This window comes from Oncorhynchus tshawytscha, linkage group LG21, assembly GCF_018296145.1.
Source record: "Oncorhynchus tshawytscha isolate Ot180627B linkage group LG21, Otsh_v2.0, whole genome shotgun sequence".
Classification (NCBI taxonomy): domain Eukaryota; kingdom Metazoa; phylum Chordata; class Actinopteri; order Salmoniformes; family Salmonidae; genus Oncorhynchus; species Oncorhynchus tshawytscha.
The window spans coordinates 14,552,834-14,580,083 of NC_056449.1; the positions used below are offsets into that span (position 1 = coordinate 14,552,834).

The 27,250-nt window shown below is 43.1% G+C and overlaps 1 protein-coding gene across 1 annotated transcript in view; it reads left to right on the top strand.

The window, feature by feature from the left end:
• The first annotated feature begins 16,675 nt into the window (after positions 1 to 16,675).
• The window catches only part of LOC112221015 (ankyrin repeat domain-containing protein 50), a 34,172-nt gene continuing 23,597 nt past the window's right edge, over positions 16,676 to 27,250 (top strand). Inside the window, exons 1-2 of the mRNA XM_024383057.2 lie at positions 16,676 to 16,910; positions 17,871 to 18,918. Coding sequence (XP_024238825.2) covers positions 18,416 to 18,918 — 503 coding nt within the window. The 5' untranslated portion in view covers positions 16,676 to 16,910; positions 17,871 to 18,415. The remainder of the gene's footprint in view (positions 16,911 to 17,870; positions 18,919 to 27,250) is intronic.

The window sequence follows — 27,250 nt, forward strand, 5'->3', positions numbered from 1 at the left end:
GGAGCCAAATACAGGACCATTCTGGAAGAAAACCTGATGGAGTCTGCAAAAGACCTGAGACTGGGATGGAGATTTGTCTTCCAACAAGACAATGATCCAAAACACAAAGCAAAATCTACAATGGAATGGTTCAAAAATAAACATATCCAGGTGTTAGAATGGCCAAGTCAAAGTCCAGACCTGAATCCAATCGAGAATCTGTGGAAAGAACTGAAAACTGCTGTTCACAAATGCTCTCCATCCAACCTCACTGAGCTCGAGCTGTTTTGCAAGGAGGAATGGGAAAAAATTTCAGTCTCTCGATGTGCAAAACTGATAGAGACATACCCCAAGCGACTTACAGCTGTAATCGCAGCAAAAGGTGGCGCTACAAAGTATTAACTTAAGGGGGCTGAATAATTTTGTTAAAAAAGTTTGAAATATCCAATAAATGTCGTTCCACTTCATGATTGTGTCCCACTTGTTGTTGATTCTTCACAAAAAAATACAGTTTTATATCTTTATGTTCGAAGCCTGAAATGGTCAAAAGGTCGCAAAGTTCAAGGGGGCCGAATACTTTCGCAAGGCACTGTAAATATATGAGTTTTGAAGTGGGACACAGATAACATTAATGCAAACCTTTTTAGAAAACAAAATCTTCATATGAGAATTATGGTGGCTCGATACTCTCGGCACGCTTGCAACACAGGGGACAGTCTCAGGTGCAGTCTGGCCTATTGTACTACCAGCGGGCGAGTGTGTTTACATAAAGACAACTGATTTCAGTGATGCCTCCAAGACACCTCGGGGTCACTCACTGCTTTGTTTGTTGTGACAGCAGTAGCCTGTGCGCAGTGTGTGTGAGTGTGTGTGTGTGTGTGTGTGTGTGTGTGTGTGTGTGTGTGTGTGTGTGTGTGTGTGTGTGTGTGTGTGTGTGTGTGTGTGTGTGTGTGTGTGTGTGTGTGTGTGTGCACGTGTTAAATTATATGTCTGTTATCTGCAGACGTGAGGCTTTTTAATGTATCTATTTTTTCCAAACTTTCTCTTAAATTTGCCAAAGAGCAAGTCCTCTCACTGGTCAATGGAACATGTCTCAGAATGACTTATCTGTCAATCAGTCTACTCTCCCACCCCAAATGCCTAACATTCTCAGACAAACTCACTTCTGCTAATGTTCAAATGGTCTCATAATCCACCATGGGTAGCCTGACTAATGGCTGCCTGTGGTGAATAAACATCAGCATGTCATCTGGACTTTATAAATAACGCATTTTCTCAAAACATGGATTGGTAAAAAAAAATTATAACCATAACATTGATGAGGTAGAGTGCTAGATATGCTTCTTATCATCCAGGGTGTTTTCTCATATCAGTAGGCGTACTGTAAAGTAAACAAAAAGTGGCAACAGACAAAATAAATGTGAAGGAAAAAGATTTCTAACCTCGACGGGAGCACCCAGGCAACCCTGAGGCTACTATCAACGCTTTGCTACGGAGTTGCAAAGAAAAAGCCATATCTCAGACTGGCCAATAAAAATAAAAGATTAAGATGGGCAAAAGAACACAGACACTGGACAGAGGAACTCTGCCTAGAAGGCCAGCATCCCAGAGTCACGTTGAGACTGGTGTTTTGCGAGTATTATTTCATGAAGCTGCCAGTTGAGGACTTGTGATGTGTCTGTTTCTCAAACTAGACCTTCTAATGTACTTGTCCTCTTGCTCAGTTGTTCTCCGGGGCCTCCCACTCCTCTTTCTATTCTGGTTAGAGACAGTTTGCGCTGTTCTGGGAAGGGAGTAGGACACAGCATTGTACGAGATTTTCAGTTTCTTGGCCATTTCTCGCATGGAATAGCCTTCATTTCTCAGAACAAGAATAGACTGACGAGTTTCAGAAGAAATGTCTTTGTTTCTGGCCATTTTGAGCCTGTAATCGAACCCACAAGTGTTGATGCTCCAGATACTCAACTAGTCTAAAGAAGGCCAGTTTTAGTGCTTCCTGTATCAGCACAACAGTTTTCAGCTGTGCTAACATAATTGCAAAAGGGTTTTCTAATGATCAATTAGCCTTTTAAAATGCTAAACTTGGATTAGCTAAAACAGCGTGCCATTGGAACACAGGAGTGATGGTTGCTGATAATGGTTCTCTGTACATCTATGTAGATATTCCATTAAAAATCATCAATTTCCAGCTACAATATGAATTTACAACATTAACTATGTCTACACTATATTTCTGATAAATTTGATGCTATTTGAATGGACAAAAAAGTACCTTTTCTTTCAAAATCAAGGACATGTTTAAGTGACCCCAAACTTTTGAATGGTACTGTATACAGTGCCTTGCGAAAGTATTCGGCCCCCTTGAACTTTGCGACCTTTTGCCACATTTCAGGCTTCAAACATAAAGATATAAAACTGTATTTTTTTGTGAAGAATCAACAACAAGTGGGACACAATCATGAAGTTGAACGACATTTATTGGATATTTCAATTTTTTTAACAAATCAAAAACTGAAAAATTGGGCGTGCAAAATTATTCATCCCCTTTACTTTCAGTGCAGCAAACTCTCTCCAGAAGTTCAGTGAGGATCTCTGAATGATCCAATGTTGACCTAAATGACAAATGATGATAAATACAATCCACCTGTGTGTAATCAAGTCTCCGTATAAATGCACCTGCACTGTGATAGTCTCAGAGGTCCGTTAAAAGCGCAGAGAGCATCATGAAGAACAAGGAACACACCAGGCAGGTCCGTGATACTTTTGTGAAGAAGTTTAAAGCCGGATTTGGATACAAAAAGATTTCCCAAGCTTTAAACATCCCAAGGAGCACTGTGCAAGCGATAATATTGAAATGGAAGGAGTATCAGACCACTGCAAATCTACCAAGACCTGGCCGTCCCTCTAAAATTTCAGCTCATACAAGGAGAAGACTGATCAGAGATGCAGCCAAGAGGCCCATGATCACTCTGGATGAACTGCAGAGATCTACAGCTGAGGTGGGAGACTCTGTCCATAGGACAACAATCAGTCGTATATTGCACAAATCTGGCCTTTATGGAAGAGTGGCAAGAAGAAAGACATTTCTTAAAGATATCCATAAAAAGTGTTGTTTAAAGTTTGCCACAAGCCACCTGGGAGACACACCAAACATGTGGAAGAAGGTGCTCTGGTCAGATGAAACCAAAATTGAACTTTTTGGCAACAATGCAAAACGTTATGTTTGGCGTAAAAGGAACACAGCTTATCACCCTGAACACACCATCCCCACTGTCAAACATGGTGGTGGCAGCATCATGGTTTGGGCCTGCTTTTCTTCAGCAGGGACAGGGAAGATGGTTAAAATTGATGGGAAGATGGATGGAGCCAAATACAGGACCATTCTGGAAGAAAACCTGATGGAGTCTGCAAAAGACCTGAGACTGGGACGGAGATTTGTCTTCCAACAAGACAATGATCCAAAACATAAAGCAAAATCTACAATGGAATGGTTCAAAAATAAACATATCCAGGTGTTAGAATGGCCAAGTCAAAGTCCAGACCTGAATCCAATCGAGAATCTGTGGAAAGAACTGAAAACTGCTGTTCACAAATGCTCTCCATCCAACCTCACTGAGCTCGAGCTGTTTTGCAAGGAGGAATGGGAAAAAATTTCAGTCTCTCGATGTGCAAAACTGACAGAGACATACCCCAAGCGACTTACAGCTGTAATCGCAGCAAAAGGTGGCGCTACAAAGTATTAACTTAAGGGGCTGAATAATTTTGCATGCCCAATTTTTCAGTTTTTGATTTGTTAAAAAGTTTGAAATATCCAATAAATGTCGTTCCACTTCATGATTGTGTCCCACTTGTTGTTGATTCTTCACAAAAAAAATACAGTTTTATATCTTTATGTTTGAAGCCTGAAATGTGGCAAAAGGTCGCAAAGTTCAAGGGGGCCGAATACTTTCGCAAGGCACTGTACATATTATGTATGTATGTATGTATGTATGTATGTATGTATGTATGTATGTATGTATGTATGTATGTATGTATGTATGTATGTATGTATGTATGTATGTATGTATATATAAATATATATATTACCAGGACTTGTACTCTGAGCATGCGCTGACCAACTGGCAAGTGTCTTCAATGACATTTTCAACCTCTCCCTGTCTGAGTCTGTAATACCTACATGTTTCAAGCAGACCACCATAGTCCCTGAGCCCAAGAACACTAAGGTAACCTGCCTTATTGACCACCGACCGGTAGCACTCACATCTGTAGCCATGAAATCCTTTGAAAGGCTGGTCATGGCTCACATCAACACCATTATCCCAGAAACTCTAGACCCACTCCAATTTGCATACCGCACCAACAGATCCACTGTCACACCCTGACCATAGTTTGATTTGTATGTTTTGTATGTTTCGTTTGGTCAGGGTGTGATCTGAGTGGGCATTCTATGTTGTGTGTCTAGTTTGTCTGTTTCTGTGTTTGGCCTGATATGATTCTCAACCAGAGGCAGGTGTTAGTCATTGTCTCTGATTGGGAACCATATTTAGGTAGCCTGTTTGGTGTTGGGGTTTGTGGGTGATTGTTCCTGTCTTTGTGTTTGTTACACCAGATAGGGCTGTTTTTGTTTTTTTCACATTTTCTTGTTTTTTTGTATATTGTTCTATTTTCATCTTTATTAAAGATGTATCACAATAACCACGCTGTGTTTTGGTCCGCCTCTCCTTCAACAGAAGAAGCCCGTTACAGAATCACCCACCACAACAGGACCAAGAGGCGTGGTGACAGGCAGCGGCTGCAGGAGCAGCGCGAAGAGTACTGGACATGGGAGGATGAGTTGGATGGTAAAGGACCCTGGGCACAGCCTGGAGAATATCGCCGCTCCAAAGAAGAGCTGGAGGCGGGGAAGGCGGAGAGGCGCTGGTATGAGGAGGCAGCGCGGCGGCGTGGATGGAAGCCCGAGAGTCAGCCCCAAAAATGTCTTGGAGGGGGGCACACAGGAAGTGTGGCGAAGCCAGGTAGGAGACCTGCGCCAACTTCCTGTGCTTACCGGGGGGCTAGAGAGACCGGGCAGGCACCGTGTTATGCTGTGAAGCGCACGGTGTCCCCAGTGCGGGTGCATAGCCCGGTGCGGTACATACCAGCTCCGCGTATCGGCCGGGCTAGAGTGGGCATCGAGCCAAGTGCCATGAAGCCAGCTTACATGGCACCAGCCTTGCACATGGTGTCCCCGGTTCGCCTGCATAGCCCAGTGCGGGCTATTCCACCTCGCCGCACTGGCAGGGCGACCGGGAGCATTCAACCAGGTAAGGTTGGGCAGGCTCGGTGCTCAAGAGCTCCAATGCGCCTGCATGATCCGGTCTATCCAGTACCACCTCCACGCACCAGCCCTCCGGTGGCAGCCCCCCGCACCAGGCTGTCTCTCCGTATCATCCCTACAGGTGCTTCCGCCTGTCCAGTGCTGCCGGAGCCTTCCTCCTCTCCAGCGCTGCCGGAGTCTCCCGCCTGTCCAGCGCTGCCGGAGCCTCCCTCCTCGCCAGCGCTGCCGGAGTCTCCCGCCTGTCCAGCGCTGCCAGAGCTGCCAGTCTGCAAGGAGCTGCCAGTCTGCATGGAGCAGCCAGAGCTGCCAGTCTGCATGGAGCGGCCAGAGCTGCCAGTCTGCATGGAGCAGCCAGAGCTGCCAGTCTGCATGGAGCGGCCAGAGCCGCCAGTCAGCATGGAGCGGCCAGAGCCGCCAGTCAGCATGGAGCGGCCAGAGCCGCCAGTCAGCATGGAGCGGCCAGAGCCGCCAGTCAGCATGGAGTGGCCAGAGCCGCCAGTCAGCATGGAGCGGCCAGAGCCGCCAGTCAGCATGGAGCGGCCAGAGCCGCCAGTCAGCATGGAGCGGCCAGAGCCGCCAGTCAGCATGGAGCGGCCAGAGCCGCCAGTCAGCATGGAGAGGCCAGAGCCGGCAGTCAGCATGGAGCGGCCAGAGCCGCCAGTCAGCATGGAGCGGCCAGAGCCGCCAGTCAGCATGGAGAGGCCAGAGCCGCCAGTCAGCATGGAGTAGCCAGAGCCGCCAGTCAGCCAGGATCTGCCAGAGTCGTCAGCCAGTACGGAGCTACCCCTCTGTCCCGAGCTGCCCCTCTGTCCCGAGCTGCCCCTCTGTCCCGAGCTGCCCCTCAGTCCAGTGGGGTCATTTAGAAGGGTCGCCGTGGTTAGGAGGCCACGGAAGCGGACAATGTGGTGGACTAAGACTATGGTGAAGTGGGGGCCACGTCCAGCACCAGAGCCGCCACCGCAGACAGATGCCCACCCAGACCCTCCCCAATAGGTTCAGGTTTTGCGGCCGGAGTCCGCACCTTGGGGGGGGGGGCATTCTATGTTGTGTGTCTTGTTTGTCTGTTTCTGTGTTTGGCCTGATATGGTTCTCAATCAGAGGCAGGTGTTAGTCATTGTCTCTGATTGGGAACCATATTTAGGTAGCCTGTTTGGTGTTGGGGTTTGTGGGTGAATGTTCCTGTCTTTGTGTTTGTTACACCAGATAGGGCTGTTTTTGCTTTTTTCACGTTGTCTTGTTTTTTGTATATTGTTCTATTTTCATCTTTATTAAAGATGTATTACAATAACCATGCTGCGTTTTGGTCCGCCTCTCCTTCAACAGAAGAATCCCGTTACATCCACAGATTACACAATCTCTATTGCACTCCACATTGCCCTTTCACAACTGGACAAAAGGAAATCCTATGTGAGAATGCTATTCATTTACTACAGCTCAGCATTCAACACCATAATGCCCTCGAAGCTCATCACTAAGCTAAGGACCGTGGACTAACACCTCCCTCTGCAACTGGATCCTGGACTTCCTGAAGTGCCATCCCCAGGTGGCAAGAGTAGGTACCAACACATCCGCCACGATGATCCTCAACACGGTACCCCTCAGGGGTGTGTGCTCAGTCCCCTCCTGTACTCCTTGTTCACTCATGACTGCATGGCCAGGCACGACTCCAACACCATTATTAAGTTAGCTGATGACACAACAGTGGTAGGTCTAATCACGACAACGATGAGACAGCCTGTAGGGGGGAGGTCAGAGATCTGACCATGTGGTGCAAGGACAACAACCTCTCCCTCAACGTGATCAAGACAAAGGAGATGATTGTGGACTACAGGAAAAGGAGGACCGAGCACACCCCCATTCTCATTGACGGGGCTGTAGTGGAGCAGGTTGAGAGCTTCAAGATCCTTGGCATCCACATCACCAACAATCAAACATGGTCCTATTCCCCCTCAGGAAACTAAAAAGATTTGGCATGGGTCCTCAGATCCTCAAAAGGTTTTACAGATGCACTATCGACAGCATCCTGACAGGTTGCATCACTGCCTGGTATGGCAACTGCTCTGCCTCCGACCGCAAGGCACTACAGAGGGTAGTGCGTACGGCCCAGTACATCACTGCGGCCAAGATTCCTGCCATCCAGGACCTCTATATACCAGCCGGTGTCAGAGGAAGGCCCTAAAATTGTCAAAGACTCCAGCCGCCCTAGTTATAGACTGTTCTCTCTGCTACCGCACGGCAAGCGGTACCGGAGCGCCAAGTCTAGGTCCAAGAGGCTTCTAAACAGCTTGTACCCTCAAGCCATAAGACTCCTGAACAGCTAATCAAATGGCTACCCAGAGTATTTTTATTGCCCCAATTACTTCGACACCGGTGCCCCCGCACATTGACTCTGTACCGGTACCCACTGTATATAGCCCCGCTATTATTATTTACTGCTGTCCTCTATATTTGGTATTTTTATCTCATACTTTTTTTTTTGGGGGGTATTTTCTTAAAACTGCATTGTTGGTTAAGGGCTTGTAATTAAGCATTTCACTGTAAGGTGTTGTATTTGACACATGTGACAAACACCATTTGATTTGATTTGATTTTGATAAACACTACCGTTCAAAAGTTTGGGGCCACTTAGATATTTGATCCTGGAGGAAATTATATTATCTTGACTATATTTCCTATTCATTTTTGCAACTCATTTCAGGTATGTTTTCATGGAAAACAATGACATTTCTAAATGAAAGGGTAGCAAGAATATACATATCCTTGCTTCAGATCCTGAGCTACAGGCAGTTCCATTTCGGTATGTCGTTTTAGGCAACAACAAAAAAATTTAAAAAAGGGTCAGATCCTTAAGAGGTCACCCTCTTTTCACCCTGTTTTCCCTTTTAACGAGCAGGAGAAAATGTTTGAATAGTCTTGCAAGCCTGGCATCACATCCCTCATAGACCCCCATTGGTGAGATTTACAAGCCATATGTTCTCTTTCTTCCACCTATGCAGCACAGCCATACGACTGGCTTCCATATATTTCCGGACAGCCTCTTCAGATGGCCCAGAGAACAACATATATCTAGGATCTCACTTCCTCTGACAATACCAAGCCTGCCTTCCATTTAGTCATGTTATGTTCCATTGCTTTGAGACCTCCCTAGTCCTTGTCCTCCTCCCCCACTCAAAATGGACTGTTCGTATAACTGAGGAGGATCAGTTCTGCATTAAGTCTAAAATAAATAATATTAACACATAACAGAAGCGTGTTTTACATGGTGAATATTGTTTCGTTCAAGTACATAAAATCCAAATGTACATTATTCCGGTGCAAGAAAAACGTCTGAATCCACACGTTCACTCTAACAAATGGAGACGGTTTAACAACATGACATGGCTATCTGGACGTGAAGCGAGCAAACGTGCTCTCGTCCATTTGTCAACAGACTGTTCTTGACTCCAGTGTACAGAGTAGAGTGGTATTGTGCCAGGGACAGATGGGTAGCCTACATTGTGAATGCAGTTCGCATCTGCTGAGATACAGTATATTGTCATGAATGCGTGCCATTGTATGTTCGGGGTAAGTGTAGAAAGAAAATAAATGAATGGCCTAAGCTCTATGCCAACAACTACTGTTTATATGCAACAGTGCATTCAGAATATTCAAGATTGCCAGCTGTGTTTCTTTAGCTTTATCGATGACAGAGAACCATAAAAGGCCTGTGAGGGAGATGATAATGTTGGTATTCCCTGAACAGATGGCATTCTTGCCAAACACACAATTTCCAGCCGCACCTGGTAAGACTTCAGACAGAGCCCAGTTTAGGCAGTAATTGCATAGTGGGTAAGGGAAAGGAAATGCCACCCTGTGAATGGCTACCTTAAGAGAGTCTGACAGTGTACTCTCCTCAGCAATACTGAAACCACAGTGAAGTTATGCTGAAACATGGTTAACGAGAGAGAGAAGTATTAGGCATTGTGTATTTCTGAAAACACCGACAACACTAGCGCAGAGTCTTGGAATCGTAGATGGTAGAATTATGCTATTCATTAAGGTAGTGCTTCACAATATAAATAAACATGTTAAAAACCGTTAGTGTACTGTAAGTAATATAAGACAAATCTAGAATAAGTATTTTTGTAGTTGAAGTGCCATAATCACAACATTGAAAATGTGAATCTAAACATTTCCCATATTGTCCACAGTATGAGTTTAATGACTTCATTTGCTATGCTCAACTGACCAAGTGCTGAAGTTTGACTCCAAATGGAAGGCAATGGTTGTTAAACTATCAGATTAGTCATAGATTCTGGAAAACATATTAATACTTCTGGAATTGAGGCAACCTTTGACCCTTTGGCCTGCACACACTTGGTATCTCTCAAGTCACCATGGCACAGATATCCCTGATGGTATCTCTCAAGTCACCATGGCACAGATATCCCTGATGGCATCTCCCCAGTCACCATGGCACAGATATCCCTGATGGTATCTCTCAAGTCACCATGGCACAGATATCCCTGATGGCATCTCCCCAGTCACCATGGCACAGATATCCCTGATGGCATCTCTCCAATCACCATGATACAGATATCCCTGAAGGCATCTCTCCAATCACCATGATACAGATATCCCCGACAGCATCTCTCCAATCACCATGATACAGATATCCCTGATGGCATCTCTCCAATCACCATGAAACAGATATCCCTGATGGCATCTCTCTAATCACCATGATACAGATATGCCTGATGGCATCTCTCCAATCACCATGATACAGATATCCCTGATGGCATCTCTCCAATCACCATGATACGGCATCTCTCCAATCACCATGATACAGATATCCCTGATGGCATCTCTCCAATCACCATGATACAGATATCCCTGATGGCATCTCTCCAATCACCATGATACAGATATGCCTGATGGCATCTCTCCAATCACCATGATACAGATATCCCTGATGGCATCTCTCCAATCACCATGATACGGCATCTCTCCAATCACCATGATACAGATATCCCCGACGGCATCTCTCTAATCACCATGATACAGATATCCCTGATGGCATCTCTCCAATCACCATGATACAGATATGCCTGATGGCATCTCTCCAATCACCATGATACAGATATCCCCGACGGCATCTCTCCAATCACCATGATACAGATATCCCCGACGGCATCTCTCCAATCACCATGATACAGATATCCCTGATGGCATCTCTCCAATCACCATGATACAGATATCCCAGACGGCATCTCTCCAATCACCATGATACAGATATCCCTGATGGCATCTCTCCAATCACCATGATACAGATATCCCTGATGGCATCTCTCCAGTCACCATGGCACAGATATCCCTGATGGCATCTCTCCAGTCACCATGATACAGATATCCCTGATGGCATCTCTCCAATCACCATGATACAGATATCCCTGATGGCATCTCTCCAATCACCATGATACAGATATCCCTGACGGCATCTCTCCAATCACCATGATACAGATATCCCCGACGGCATCTCTCCAATCACCATGATACAGATATCCCTGATGGCATCTCTCCAATCACCATGATACAGATATCCCTGACGGCATCTCTCCAATCACCATGATACAGATTTCCCTGATGGCATCTCTCCAATCACCATGATACAGATATCCCTGATGGCATCTCTCCAATCACCATGATACAGATATCCCTGACGGCATCTCTCCAATCACCATGATACAGATATCCCTGATGGCATCTCTCCAATCACCATGATACAGATATCCCTGATGGCATCATCTCCAATCACCATGATACAGATATCCCTGATGGCATCTCTCCAATCACCATGATACAGATATCCCCGACGGCATCTCTCCAATCACCATGATACAGATATCCCCGACGGCATCTCTCCAATCACCATGATACAGATATCCCTGATGGCATCTCTCCAATCACCATGATACAGATATCCCTGATGGCATCTCTCCAGTCATCACTGACCTTGAAAGTCACTCAAGCTAATTAGACAAATGCAATAGACTTTAAAACTAATGTCGCCTGTCTTCACACATTTACTAATTTTCTTTCTTATAATGAAGGTCCTTTACAGTGTCCTTGTCCTTTTTAAAAGGCATTGAAAACTAGGAAATAGGAAAACTAAGAATTAGGCAGCAAAGAAAGAGGCACCTAAAGATAGAAAAACTAAGAAATAGGAAAGTAAAAAAACAGGCAGCGAAGAAATAGGCAGTTACAAATAGGCAGCTAGAAATAGGAATGCTAAAAAATAGGAAAACGAATAAATAGGCAGATAAAAAAATAGGCAGCAAAGAAATAGGCAGCTAAAAGATAAGAAAGCTAAAATATAGGCAGTTAAGAAATAGGCAGTTAAGAAATAGGAAAGCAAAACAATAGGCAGCTAAGAAATAGGCAGCTAAGAAATAGGGCAGATAAAAAAAATAGGCAACTAAGAAATAGGCAGTTAAGAAATAGGCAGCTATGAAATAGGCAGCTAAATAGGCAGTTTTGCAGTGTAGCAAAACAACAGACAGCCATGTCACCTCCAGGCCAGTTGGAGGTCACTGCAAGGGGAAGGAAGTGGGACTGTCCGGACGGAAGAGCAGCTAAGGTATCAATGCACCAATCTACCTCTTATCGTCAAATAACTTCTGCAGTTCTAAGAGTTGTACTAAAATTACGTATTATATCTGGGTATGTCTGGGGTACCGATACCCAAATACTTGCCTCAATGTCCTCAGTACTGCTGGTTTTAATTTCTCCTATATCATGAATGGGACAGAAAGTCTACTCTCAATCCCTGAGTAGTGGGAAAGGATGCAAACCAGCAGCGCTGCAGACAGTGTGGCCCAAATGATTGTTACATAAATTAACATAATGCATTTCTAATTACTAGTAATACATTATTACTTACTGGTTAGTTTTTTGGCCAACATAGGTCTCCACCCGCACCTTTTTGGCCTCTATTCAGATCCATTTTACAACTAGACTGTTTTACATATTCTCACCACTACTTAAACGACTTCCAGTCCTTTGGGAAATATGAGGAACCAGACTGGTGTCACATACCATGCAAACAATGGTAACATGGTGTGGTGGAGGACCAAGAGTTTATGCTCTTGGTATGAGGTCATCACTCCGCACCCAGAATGCACAAGGTCATCACTCCACACCGACACGCCGTGCTCTTTACTTGTGAACATACTTTGTCTCAAGTGACTCGCTAGCAAAGACAGTGGATAAACGAAGAGTTCACTCAGGACGTTTTCCTTTTTTTATGGTCAGTTCTGGTCTACGTAAGTGGGTGTCTCCCATAGATACCAATGCAATAGCAGCTGGGTCTAGTCTACTTAGATTATTGACTTTCATTGAACCAGAAAAAAACAGTGAGTGTGGCGTCTCGCTTCCTCTTCCTTCTCTGTCAGTAGTGCGCCATGATGAGTCATTGCACAACATATTTCTCCTCCACGGGCGCTCGTATCTCATCGTTTTGATAAGAGGGAAAGTAGGAAATAAAGAGAAGAGTGAAACTTGTAGCCTTGGATGAGCCAGTTACGTAAGCGAAACGCTGAGAGACAAAGCTGTTCTTTTTTCAAAGGAGTCCTTCAGAGACACATAGACACAGACATCTAATACTCTCATGAGTATCCACCGCAGTCTGGGGGCTTATCACAAGTTCTTTGATTCCACCAAGACTTCATCAATTATTTAAGTCTGTATTGTTTTACAATGTTCACGATTCAATGTCCATGTCCTAGATTTCTGAAGACTACATGTTATTGTTTCATGTTTTATATTGTTATTTTAGAATTAATAATTCAGTACTCAAGAGGTTATGAATTTACAATGAGAATTTGGGTATGGAATTTGGGAACAGTGCTGCAATAGAATCTCAATAAAAAGTGGTTTTGCTTGTTATGAGGGTGCCTTCCCATGTTGACTCATACAACACCAGCTCTAAACTCAATGATATAGCCTGTGTGAATACCATAACTTATGTCTCATAGGGAAATAGTAAGAATGATGGCAGACTGCATAAACTTGTAACAGTCCTTTTAAAACCACATTTCATTAAAAGCATCCATTAAAAGTGTTACCTCAGAGAATGAATCTACTATACATTGTCCACTCTGGGATGCATTACATTTAATGCCCCCCTTAAATACTTTAAAATGTATCCTTTGTTGAAGTGCTCACTGATCTGTATGTGGATGGTTAGTGTAGTTTCCATTCTCTTTCTTCAACCAATCAAATCAGATCAGTAATTACTCCAAGTAAGGGACAAAGAGTGGATGCATTTTGTATATAGTAAACATGGCCTTTGCATGACAAATATAGCAATGTTGGGAATTCACAGGATCTTTAGCATTGATAGTGGGAGATGTAGCCTGAAGGCACAGGGAGAGAGAGAGAGAGAGAGAGAGAGAGAGAGAGAGAGAGAGAAAGAGAGAAGACTTCCCCCTTTAGTAATGCATCAATGTTGTGCCAGTTTTCCATCGACAGCCAACACACACTCTCACTCCAGGGATATTAATATTTCAGAGAGTAGTTGTTGTTAGTTCCAGTCTGCTGGACAACATTGTACAAAGAGTGTCAACTTGGCCCCAGAGCTGTGTGAATCTGTCTTATAAAGTGATTGACAGCATTATTCTCCAATCAACAACTTCTTTGGAGTAGGTGGTAGTTATTTATTTTCGGAGGCCAAAAAACTGCAAGGAACAAAAGCTTATTTTCCATGAGAAAACTAAACCCACTCCAGGTAGACAGATGACATATGACATTTACACTATTAGGTGTTGTTATTAATTGCCTGGCTCGGCCATGGTGTGATTTCCGACATCCCGTCAAACCAATTCACGTCATTTGAGATGAATTCACGCAGTAGAAAAACCCAGCAGCAAAACCAAAAGTAGGTCTATTGTATTGCATTTCTCTGTCCTGAAGGCAGCAGACTCATTATGGTCCTCAAAACCCAATGATACGTCTTAACCTCAAACATAGTGGAGCTCAATGGCCTTGAAATTGCCAACTGCCCTCATTGTTTGAGGGGTCTTAGTACTCTGTTGAACCATGACACTTGAGTTTCTCTCAACTTGTTTCTGTGGCCCTGAAGACATTGTGCTATGAAGGATTTTTCTAACTGACAGTGAGAGGAAAGCGTGACATATGAAACATGTTTAGCTCCAATAATGGTCCAACAGCAAGGGAGTATTGTGTCTAACAACAACATTTCAAGCCTTAAGAAGATAAAATATTCGTCAACATACATGCTCGTATCGAAGTATTTTCCATATCTACAATTAGAGAAGATGTTGGGAGGGAGAAGGTCATGTCAGTGTCACCCCAAATGTCAATAGTCTCTAAATATGTCACTTTAATGGGATATTGATATTTAGACTATATGATTGCTAATCTATTACAGAAGGTGATTCATGCTTTGAGTCCAAGATGCAGCAAGCCAAACAATTACTGCTATGCACATTAGTCATGCCCCTAAATTACTTCAATAACTATGCTGTGCCTATACACACACACCTTAAAATAGGTATTTGTTCTTGGAGCATGCTCAAATCAAGGAGCCGCATTGAGTATTATTCACCTGCTGACCTGCTGCTGGGATTTGTGAAGTACACTAAGTGCTATTGCATGTGAAGAAGAAAAAAATAATATGATGCCTCTTATTGTTCATCAATGTTACATTGGCTTCACTGTGGAATATATTGATTTGCATGTATGCTTTTATGAAATACATGTTTGTTTTGGAAAGCGTGCTGTAATGTTTGAGTGGAATAAGCTTGAAGTGGATACACTCAAAATGTTGGATGCACATTGCAGTCCTCTGGGTTTTGTTTGCTGTCTGTAGTGTTGAAATAAATTATACATATTACACATATTTTTTACCCCAGATTGCCATTTTAAAGGTCCCATTCTTTATCCTTAAGTTGCAAGGCAAGAAGGCGCAATATGAAGAGCCAGCAGTAACCCATTAACCTACATTCTCAGGCCCTGAAGAGCTGTGTTTTAGATACCTATATACCAACAACCTTTTTACAGGGCAGTAGAGCATCTGCCAACATTTCAGCAAGAGTACAAAATGGCAAAGACATGGATACTCTCTCTACACTATTTTCCCCAAATAAATAACATGCTGCCAACCTAATACACCAAATGTGTTAAACTGTTGATGTCAAATTGAGGCAGAATATACTGGACATATTTACAAATGAGAATCATTGTTACGGCACACAATGACCCCCCTAACCTGTGTCTTGTTCTGAAATTAACCAGTTGGTATTTAACTGGCACAGAGAGGGAAAATTACAGATTGGCTTGAATGCATTGTTGGATACACCTACTGAGCAGTTTATGCGTGGTATAAACAGCAACATGCAGCTTTACCACAGCTTAAGGGAATGAGCTCGTAACACATCAACTCCAGCTGACATTAGAATCGGGTGCAGTGCACATTAACAACCATTCTCTTCTCACAAGAGTGCCATGCAAATGTTGCCTGTATGAAGTGAGTAGTACGTTGGAGGTGATTGTGTTTTGTTATTTTCGTGTGAACTGCCAGATGAAACATAGATTCATACTTCTCTGTGGGTGGAGACCCTGCATGGCATACTGTATTAGTGAGAGGTAAATGTAGGAGGAGACAGAGAGAGGAGATGAGTGTGTATGTGTGTGTGATTACAGGAGAAAGGCTGGGTTCAATATATAGATTTGCTTATCTCTCTCTGTCGTGTCCACTGGGGGCAGCTCTATAAGCATACCTTCCCCAGAGGGTAAGGGTCAGACAACACTTTTACAAGAAGGAAAGGTGTTTACTTTGAAATTAAAACACTAATTTACTCGGTGTGAACTGCAGGCACAAGCAACACTGTTTTTAATTACAACGTGTTACAACTGCAACACCATTCTTGTCATTCTTTAATCAAATAATCAGTGATCTTAGGCAGTTAGCCTGGTAATTCCTGTATTCTGTTCTGAAAACACCCAAATGATCAACCAGTTGGAAAACAATGTTTTACACCATAGTGCCTTGAATGATTAATGGTACCTCAAAGGTCCATCAGTGATTATAAATCGTCTGGAACATTTTTTACTGTCACTTTTTCCTCTATGCAAAATTGTCGTAATAACATTAGGCCTATATTAGCATTGTTATACATCTATGTAAAGAAAGAAAACGGCTGGTTTTAACGCGAACACTTTTTAAAATTTTTACTAATTATTGTTGTTCTTTAAAATGCAGAAAATGTGCGTTTATTTGGCCGTTATAATGGCGGCTTGGGGAGCCAAAACCCCAATTCCCATCAGACTTTGCGTCCATCCTGCGTGTGTGCTCTGTATGCAAGGAGGGATGGAATTTTGGAGAGCGTTTGGAGGAAGAGAATGGTTTACTGGTTACAGTGCTGTGTTGGATAGCAGGAACCGCCGCTGCTGAAATATAGAATAATGCAAAGACGCGGATGGACGAAGTGGAAGATGGGGCTTGGAAATCTATTAAGCAAATCAAATATTGCTTTTAAAGCATAGCATTTGGTTAGACGATAGATGGTTTTACCACGGACACAGAAACCAAAAGAAAAGGGAGATTCAGCAAGAGGTGAGAAGCCGCAGGCTATACGAGACATTTGAAACTGTAACATTGAAAAACGTTATACACATTTGCTTAAAGTTTAAAAAATAGTTGCATTGTATTTTACAAGATTACGGGCAGCATTCAGTTAATTGACCTATTTGCTCTTAATGGGCATGGCATTATCTTTACATTGTGTATGTTTTTAGATTGACTAAAGGTGTTCGATTGTATTATATTTTAGAAATGGGTGAGGTTTTTTGTCATACAAAAGACGGTGTAGCCTAACCAGTCTTTGGTCCACGTTTCATCGACACCTATGACAGTTTACCCCTAATAGCGGTTGTGTCTACCTATTCGTAGGTTGTTTTTTTTTGCCGTTGCATTTCGGTAATGAGTTTTTTTTAACTACCTCTTGTCATTTCTTTCTAAAATGAGAGCGCTGTAGCAGGCTATAATGGTTACGCGATAAAATGTGTGCCTAGAAAACTGGAGAAAGGTGAATAATAACATTTACCGGACATAATACATGTGTTTTAAAGTGATATACCTATTACTGTTATGCAGAATAGCGCCCACCTGTATGACAGATCTGAATAGAATCCGACACTTTAAGGGGATTGCTTTTAGCCATTATAGGGGATAGGGATAGGGAACATCGATGTAGTAGGAAGAGAAAGGGGGTCCTCTCATTTGGAGTTTTTCCCCGTTCAGGACGGATGTGAATTTTTTGCGACACAGCCACATAGGAAGGAAGAAGGATCAGTGAGTAGGCTAGAGAAACTGAACGAAACCATACCCAGAGTCCAAGTGTGAGGACCATCAGCAATGTCTTGTTAGTTACTGTGTTATAAACAAACTCCCCATTCAGCAAATGCTATGCATTTTCGAAATGGGAGTGAACTGTGTAGTTGTATTGCTAGATAGAAGTTGAACCTCTAATCTGATTTTAAAACATTTTTTTTTACACCAAACTGTTTATTCCAGGAAAGTGACCAGGCGCTCAATGTTTATGGACAGACCAACGCATCTCTGGCAAATGTAATGGAAACAATATCTCTGCCCCAGTTTCTCTTTGAAATGTATCAAGGGAAACAGATAACTGACTTTCAGGGCTAATCAAGCAGTGGTTGAGTTTGAAAGTGGATGCACTCAAAGCACTGTGCCCTGTCATGCACAACACCATGTTAAAGCAACAAACCTGGAATAACACTGGGCATTCAGTCCAGCCAATGAGAAAGCCATGGAAAAAGTTAGTGGAAAATGTACAGTATAAGCCTCAATTGTGACTCTTTTCTTGCCCCATATATTAAGCGACGTCTCAAAAACTGGTTTTCTTGTCCACAACCATTCTGTGTTTTCTCAGAAGGGAGCCTCAGTTTCACTTTGGCTTTATGACAACGCTAAGGACAGCTGCAATCAACTTGGAAAAGCAAAATGGATATTCGAATTTACAGCTGGCCCACTCTGGGTTGAAAATGTGAGGGCAAGGAAAGCCCTATGAGGAATAGTCGGAATAGCAGTATCTCAAAATGGCCCAAACCAGTTTGCTGCAGGGGAAGCGTTTTTACTGCAGGGACTGGGTCTTCCACAAGATCCAGCACTGCATCCGGGAAAAAACGAATGGCCTGAGTGGTGTGATCACCACTCCCAGCAAGCAGTCCTCTGCCTCCGGTACTGGCGCACCCAACCCCAGCGGCAGTTCCGCAGCAGGCTCTGCGAAGGCCACCACCTGGGGGGTGTTGCTGGTGGGGGGGCCTGGGAGTGGGAAGACGGCCCTATGCACAGAGCTTCTGTGGCCCACCTCAGCCCAGGGGGCTCATCGGGGGCTGCAGCAGCAGAATCTGGCCTTCCATTTTTGCCGTGCGGACGACTCGGACACACTCTGCCTTGGCGGCTTCATCCGAGGCCTGGTGGCCCAGATCTGCCAGAGCGGCCTGGTGCCGGATTACAAGGAGAAGGTGCATGAACCAGCGGTGCAGAGCGCCCTGCAGCCCGGGGAGTGTGAGAGAAACCCCACTGAGGCTTTCAAGAGGTAAGTGAAACCTGCTACCCCACCCCCTTCCCTCCTCTCCCTTCCTTGCCTTACCCCACCCCTCCCCTTTTCACTGCTCAAACACTTTCCTTAACCCCAACCTCCTCTCTCCCCCTACCCATTGATGAAGTGTTTGTGTTGTTGTTTTCCCCTTGTGTGGCATGCTGTGGGACTGTCCCCACTAGCCCTTGGTTGAGGAAAGGTCAGTTATTTTAAGTGGCACCAAAGCTCAGGTGGCCAAAGGGAAGAACATATATCTAATACAAGTACAATTGGACATACAGGATAACAAAAACTGTTAGACTGGGGCTAACTGCTATGTGTGTATGTTACTTGTATGACTTATCTACACAACGTGTTAGCCAGTCTATACTATTACACACATGGGATGGGTTAGCCAGTCTATACTATTACACACATGGGATGGGTTAGCCAGTCTATACTATTACACACATGGGATGGGTTATCAGTCTATACTATTACATAGATGGGATGGGTTAGCCAGTCTGTACTATTACACACATGGGATGGGTTAGCCAGTCTATACTATTACATACATGGGATGAATTAGCCAGTCTATACTATTCCATACATGGGATGGGTTAGCCAGTCTATACTATTACACACATGGGATGAATTAGCCAGTCTATACTATTACACACATGGGATGAATTAGCCAGTCTATACTATTACATACATGGGATGAATTAGCCAGTCTATACTATTACACACATGGGATGAATTAGCCAGTCTATACTATTACATAGATGGGATGGGTTAACCAGTCTATACTATTACACACATGGGATGAATTAGCCAGTCTATACTATTACATACATGGGATGGGTTAGCCAGTCTACACTATTCCATAGATGGAATGGGTTAGCCAGTCTATACTATTACATAGATGGGATGGGTTAGCCAGTCTATACTATTACATAGATGGGATGGGTTAGCCAGTATGTACTATTACATAGATGGGATGGGTTAGCCAGTCTATACTATTACATACATGGGATGAATTAGCCAGTCTGTACTATTACACACATGGGATGGGTCAGCCAGTCTATACTATTACACACATGGGATGGAATGCAGTGTTGAACACACATGCCTCATGCCTGGCCATCTGGTGATGCTTATTGCACCATCTCTACATCACACACTGGGAAAGTAGGTCAAACGTTCAGTGAGGTAAATCATTTTTAAATAGTCAACAGACTCATTGATTTCCCTTGGGTTATACACCTTTCCCAACGGAAGTCGAGGAAGTAGCCCTGTGTTAGTTAGTATAGTAATAAGGCACTATTGATGCCTGGGACTTGACTGTGAACTTTGAGATTGAAGACAGGTTAACATGGGGACATGGACAACCTGTGGAAATACAGAGGTCCATTTCTGGTCAGAGTGCTTCTCACAGACCGCATCACCAACTAATCCTGGCCTAAACAAGGGTATTTCTGCACCGCTTGAGGTTTGGTTCAGACTCGGTGGACAACATACAGAATTCTTATCCAATGAAGATCACAGCCTTTTGTTTGGGGAGTAAATATGAACTCTGAAGAATTTCTTATCACCATCTCAGGTGTAAAAGTGTCGTGGATACTGTTGTACACAAATAATCTCACGGCCCCTTGGCAATCTACTAGATGTTGTCAGGTTGCAGAACGTTGGAATGTGGAAGATCTGTAGCCAAGCCAAGATCCTCCGCTTTATTTTTGCGTACTGGCATTTACAATAGGCAAAGCAAGTAATGGAGGAATATGGAAAAAGTTTATTATTCTTCCAAAATGATGGTTACCCTAATTGACTTTAGGGATATCATTTCACAGTGGGTGGAAAACTCATCTCAGGTGAACGTGTTCCAATAACTAGGCTATATTCTCGATCAATAAATTAAAAAGAGTGAGTTCATTTTTTACATTTTTGTCATTTAACTGATGCTCTTATCCAGAGTGACTTACAGGAGCAATTAGGGTTAAGTGTCTTGCTCAAGGGCACGTCGACAGATTTTTCCACCAGTCTTGTTTAGCATTTGGCCCCCACTCAGTTTTTAAACCTTACCAGCATGTGAATACCAGAGAGTTTAACCAAATTCCTCGTCAAAGCCAAACAAGTGTGTATGTTGATCGTAATCATCGGTTGTGTGTCAATGCAATAAACCTGGTTCAGACGTTGGTTGACATCTCCATCCTATGCACTGCCATCCTCTCCATTCACCATTGTGTGCTTTTCTAGTCACCAGAGTAAGCTATATCTTGAATAGGATATCTTGGATAGGAACAACGGCAACATGAAAACCTGGGAGAGAGGGGATCTAACTACAATATGCTTTCCCTCTATTAATGGCCTCTACCATGTTTTGACTAGAGCACTAGCAGTGTAATTAAATGTGGCCTTGTTTGAAACTATCCAACAACAGTCTCTCTCCCCAACATGTCTTTTTTCCCTCGGGACAAAAGAGCACACATAAATAGGTGGAATTAACTCAGTCATGTGGGCACTCTAAAAGCTGAAGGCACTGGGAAATGTGCTGAGAGGGGAGATTACTTTTTTGTTTAGGTGAGAGCTTTTGGGGTTTGTTTGTAAGTCTAATTTTCAAATGGGCGTGCAGTTGTTTGAATAACTGCCAGGCAAATCTGTACGTGGTAGCAAAGGGAGCTTGTAGTAGAGTGTTCATGGCTTGAATCTGAAAACCAGGTTTGAGTTTCTTGTCAGAATTCTGTCTGCGTTCTTGCCTTTATGACCCTTTTGCTTTGAAAGTTGATTGTGGTTTTTCCAAATGTTCTATATGTGCTCCATATAAAAACATTGTTAAATACATAGGCCTACAGCTAGCATAACAAGCTAATGTTCTAAAGCTTTTTACATGCAAGGACTGAAGGCGATGACAAGTTTGTTGCTAGCCTTTACAAATCACATTGACAGCAATATGCTGCTTTTCGTCTACTGTAGTTGGAGCTTCGGATGTTATCAATAACATCAACATTCATAAACTCCATAAATGATGGATAGCGATCTGGATGTATTGAAACTCTGCTGACACTTATGTTCATGGTATATGATTGTCCTAACTTCACAATCCTGTGTCATGATCGTCTGATGCAATTCACCATAACATCGCTGGTATCCTGAAAATGCATCTCAACTCTGAGCTTATTTGCATGCCACAAACAGGTGCAACTATGTATCTGCCTACCATCGAAATACATCATTATGAAGGCACAGTTCTTGTAAAGTTGGATCAGTACCTGTACTCTGTTTTTGTACTTATTGTACTTTGCAGTACTTATTGTACTGTTGCCTAGAAGGTTGGGGACTGCAGAGGGGCAGTCGGGGGGAAAGAAGAGGATGCTAATCGAAGATGAAAGTGCCGCGCGCCCTTCATGTGGTGCACGGCTGCGGAAGACTCACTGCAGATTAGCCACGTTTTAAAGGATGCCACTGTGGCGCGTCAGGCTCAGCCCCAGACAGCCAGAGAGACGGTCTCAGTGGCTGCAGCTATGACTCAGCATTCTGGAGCCAGTCCCTCTGTCCACGTCGCTTTAACTTGGCATACAGGGGCGGTGGGTATGGGAGTGGGTGTTATGACAACAAATAGCCCAAACACGTTCATCGGATCCCCTTTGCATGTTTGCATGACGAACATATTAAATGTTAACTGAGCTGCTGGCTGCACACACATTCGGAAACGGGGAGGGTCGCTAAGTGATGTGAAATGAAAGCCCCGGCAGATTTTTTTTGTGCTATCAGAGGATGTCAATTCGGCAATGCCGTGTGGGATATGCCTACTTCTGTCTCGCGTGACTGGAGTAAATGGGAGGGAAGGAAGTTGCATATGCTTTGTGGCACATGATGTTTTCTTGTGTGTCCTCATCAGGATGAAATACAGGAGACCCTCTCATTGCCCCCACAGGCTGCTTCGTCAGACATTTACCATGCTGTGTGCGTACTGTGTAGCATGTCCCAGAGTCCAATTTTAACAGAAGTATATACATACGGGTAGGAGGTTAAGAAACTAAGATTTAAAGTGGGCTTTTTTGAACAGAAACCGATCTGGTCTCTCTCTCGTCAGCAGGAAGCAGATTGTGCAGTCAACCTTTCCACCTGTTGTTGGTTATGGTGATACTATTTATCAAAGTGAATCTGCCTCTACTATTAAAGCCCTGGATGCCGTTTTATCACTGGAGACAGTTTCATCACTCATCACTGTATTCTTTACCAAAAGATTGTCTGGACCGCTTTGAAGTCACGTAGATCACATCATTACACTCTTTTTATTTACGAAGGCCTGCTCCACAAACTTCCGACTCACCTAACATCACTGTTAAGATTTAAAATGAAAAGTGATCAAACCCGTTCACAGGGTTGATTCACTCTGGAGACTCCTTTGACGTCTAGGGAGTTAGGTAGATCCGTTGCATGTGGAATGATATACAATGCACTTTAAAATGGAAGGAATTGGTGCCTCTAGGGCATTTCAGACGGATCTTAGGGACGTTTTTTACTGAAGAATGTGTCTGTTTTTTTATGATTTTGTTTAGCTTTTTGTGTGTTGTTCTGTATAATAACGTCTAGTTTAGTGTGTATATGAATGTGTAGTTTCACGTGTTTATTGTATTTTGATGTGTATTGTGGTGCTATACAGGGATCATCTGGAAAAGAGACATTGGGTGTCAGCATTGACTCCCTGTCAAAATAAAGGTTTAATCAAATTTTAAAAGACAATTGGTCTGGGAGTTGGCAGGAGGAAATTTCAGATCCCACTGGCATTGTTGAATCACTGGCAGCCTGGCCGGGAATGCACACCTTACCACTTAGAAACGTATATAATTTCAGGGGTTAGTGTAGGGAATAAACCTGTTTGTGATCAATCAACTATCTTAAATAACTTAAAAGCACCACATTTACATACATTTTCTGGTTATGCCAAATTGGACTCATGTTTAGTTTTTTTTGCTTCGTTTTGAAATAGATGAATTCCAAAGCACAAAGTATGTCGTTTTTGTGTAGGTTATTGAATTGTATAGGCTAACCACTCCTGTCTTTACCTTGTATTGCATGAACTGTCTCTAGAGCACTGTTTACGACAGCTCTAGACCTCTCCCTTTCCTAGGATGTCTGCAGAAAATAGATTTTGCAACATCCATCAACTCATTACCAGATTCTCGCTTTTGTCTGTCTGTAAGCCAACTAATTTGCTGTTTTCACCTTGACTCAAGTTACTGCTAACTTGTAGCCACCTAGTTTGCCATTTTCACCTTGAGTCAAGTTACTGCTAAGTTGTAGTAGCCATTTATACATACATTTAGTCTTCCTTCTAGAGAAAAACACTTTGTCTAAAAGCCCACATTCAGTAAACCCAGTCAACCAATCCATGACTCCTTGCTACTGCAGGGAGGAGGGGGGAATCCCATGGAGATATGAATTGTGGGCAGAATAGCTTTATGCCAAAAAAAAAAGATCTTGATAAACTGTGCAGTTTATCAGAAAATGTCAGAAATGGTTTTGTACTTGCAGAGACTTGTGGGTTGTGGAGATGCAGTTGTTTGAGCGTTAGAAATGTTTGGACTTTGTTCTGCAGCACCAGTAGACATGTCTGAGATCCCCATTACTTTATACTCTAAATGCGTTGCTGTACTTTCTTGACTCCTCTTTGACAAAATGCTAGTATTGTTCATTCCAGCATAGTTACCAATTCACCTCTGTATACATACAAGGTGAAAAGTCCTTCATTTGTTTATGAAGCATTCAGCTGAAGTCTCCTAGAGAGCAATAGTAATGGTGTCTTTTTGTAGGCACTAACGGAGGCTAACTCCGCCATGGCTCGTTGGCCAAAGCCTATGGGGGAAATAAAACATTTTTGGAGGGGTAAACGTAGAAACTAAGGTCTGCGGTAAACACAGGCTTAGTAGATCTTATACGTGTTGTTCTATGAGATCATCTTCATTAGCTAATTTTGAAGCATTTATGTAACCAAAACAAGGATCATTCATAAAGCTCATGGTAACTGACTGATATTAACTCATAGAACAACATGTATAAGATCTCCCAAGCCTGTATTTACCAGAGACATTATTTTCTGCATTTAAGTATTTGCTTAATAGATTCCTGTTGGTTTTGTTTTGTAGTCTTTAACCAATGACAAGCTGAGAAAACAAGTACAGTACCAGTCAAAGTTTGGACACACCTATTCATTCAAGGGTTATTCTTTATTTTTTACTATTTTCTACATTGTAAAATTACAGTAAAGACATCAAAACTATGTTATTTAAAAATATATACAGTGGGGCAAAAAATAATTTAGTCAGCCACCAATTGTGCAAGTTCTCCCACTTAAAAAGATGAGAGAGGCCTGTAATTTTCATCATAGGCACACTTCAACTATGACAGACAAAATTAGAAAAAATAAATCCAGATAATCACATTGTAGGAAATTATGGTGGAAAATAAGTATTTGGTCACCTACAAACAAGCAAGATTTCTGGCTCTCACAGACCTGTAACTTCTTATTTAAGAGGCTCCTCTGTCCTCCACTCGTTACCTGTATTAATGGCACCTGTTTGAACTGGTTATCAGTATAAAAGACACCTGTCCACAACCTCAAACAGTCACACTCCAAACTCCATATGGCCAAGACCAAAGAGCTGTCAAAGGACACCAGAAACAAAATTGTAGACCTGCACCAGGCTGGGAAGACTGAATCTGCAATAGGTAAGCAACTTGGTTTGAAGAAATCAACTTTGGGAGCAATTATTAGGAAATGGAAGACATACAAGACCACTGATAATCTCCCTCGATCTGGGGCTCCACGCAAGATCTCACCCCGCGGGGTCAAAATGATCACAAGAACGGTGAGCAAAAATCCCAGAATCACACGGGGGGACCTAGTGAATGACCTGCAGAGAGCTGGGACCAAAGTAACAAAGCCTACCATCAGTAACACACTACGCCGCCAGGGACTCAAATCCTGCAGTGCCAGACGTGTCCCCCTGCTTAAGCCAGTACATGTCCAGGCCCGTCTGAAGTTTGCTAGAGAGCATTTGGATGATCCAGAAGAAGATTGGGAGAATGTCATATGGTCAGATGAAACCAAAATATAACTTTTTGGTAAAAACTCAACTCGTCGTGTTTGGGGGACAAAGAATGCTGAGTTGCATCCAAAGAGCACCATACCTACTGTGAAGCACGGGGGTGGAAACATCATGCTTTGGGGCTGTTTTTCTGCAAAGGGACCAGGACGACTGATCTGTGTAAAGGAAAGAATGAATGGGGCCATGTATCGTGAGATTTTGAGTGAAAACCTCCTTCCATCAGCAAGGGCATTGAAGATGAAACGTGGCTGGGTCTTTCAGCATGACAATGATCCCAAACACTCCGCTCGGGCAACGAATGAGTGGCTTCGTAAGAAGCATTTCAAGGTCCTGGAGTGGCCTAGCCAGTCTCCAGATCTCAACCCCATAGAAAATCTCTGGAGGGAGTTGAAAGTCCGTGTTGCCCAGCAACAGCTCCAAAACATCATTGCTCTAGAGGAGATCTGCATGGAGGAATGGGCCAAAATACCAGCAACAGTGTGTGAAAACCTTGTGAAGACTTACAGAAAATGTTTGACCTCTGTCATTGCCAAAAAAGGGTATATAACAAAGTATTGAGATAAACTTTTGTTATTGACCAAATACTTATTTTCCACCATAATTTGCAAATAAATTCATTAAAAATCCTACAATGTGATTTTCTGGATTTTTTTTCTTCTAATTTTGTCTGTCATAGTTGAAGTGTACCTATGATGAAAATTACAGGCCTCTCATCTTTTTAAGTGGGAGAACTTGCACAAATGGTGGCTGACGAAATACTTTTTTGCCCCACTGTATATGAACTAATCGGTCCAGAGAATGGTCTTCCAGAAACCTTCAGGTTTCTCCAGGTGGTCTCTGACAAAGTTAAAATGGGCCGTTTGGTTATTTTTTGACAGCAGAGGCTTTTTCCTAGAAACCCTCCCATGAATAGCATTTCGGGTTCAGTGTTCTTATTGTTGAAGCACAGTTACCGGAGATGCAGCAAGGGAGGTCTGCAAATCTCTAGATGTTATGTTTGGGTTGGCTTTTACCTGATTTACTATTGTTCTTGAGGCTCTTGGGGATATTTTGGAAGGGTGTCCACTTCTAGCCTGAGTTGCTGTCATTGTAAATGCTCTCCATTTTCCATTTGTAAAAAGTTGCTGAAATCTTTTTGAGATGATTTTATAGCCTTCCCTGGACTGATGTGACCTCAAAACCCAGCCACTCGTCCAACAACATGACATCCCCCAGCAGCTAACAGTATCTAGCTGAAG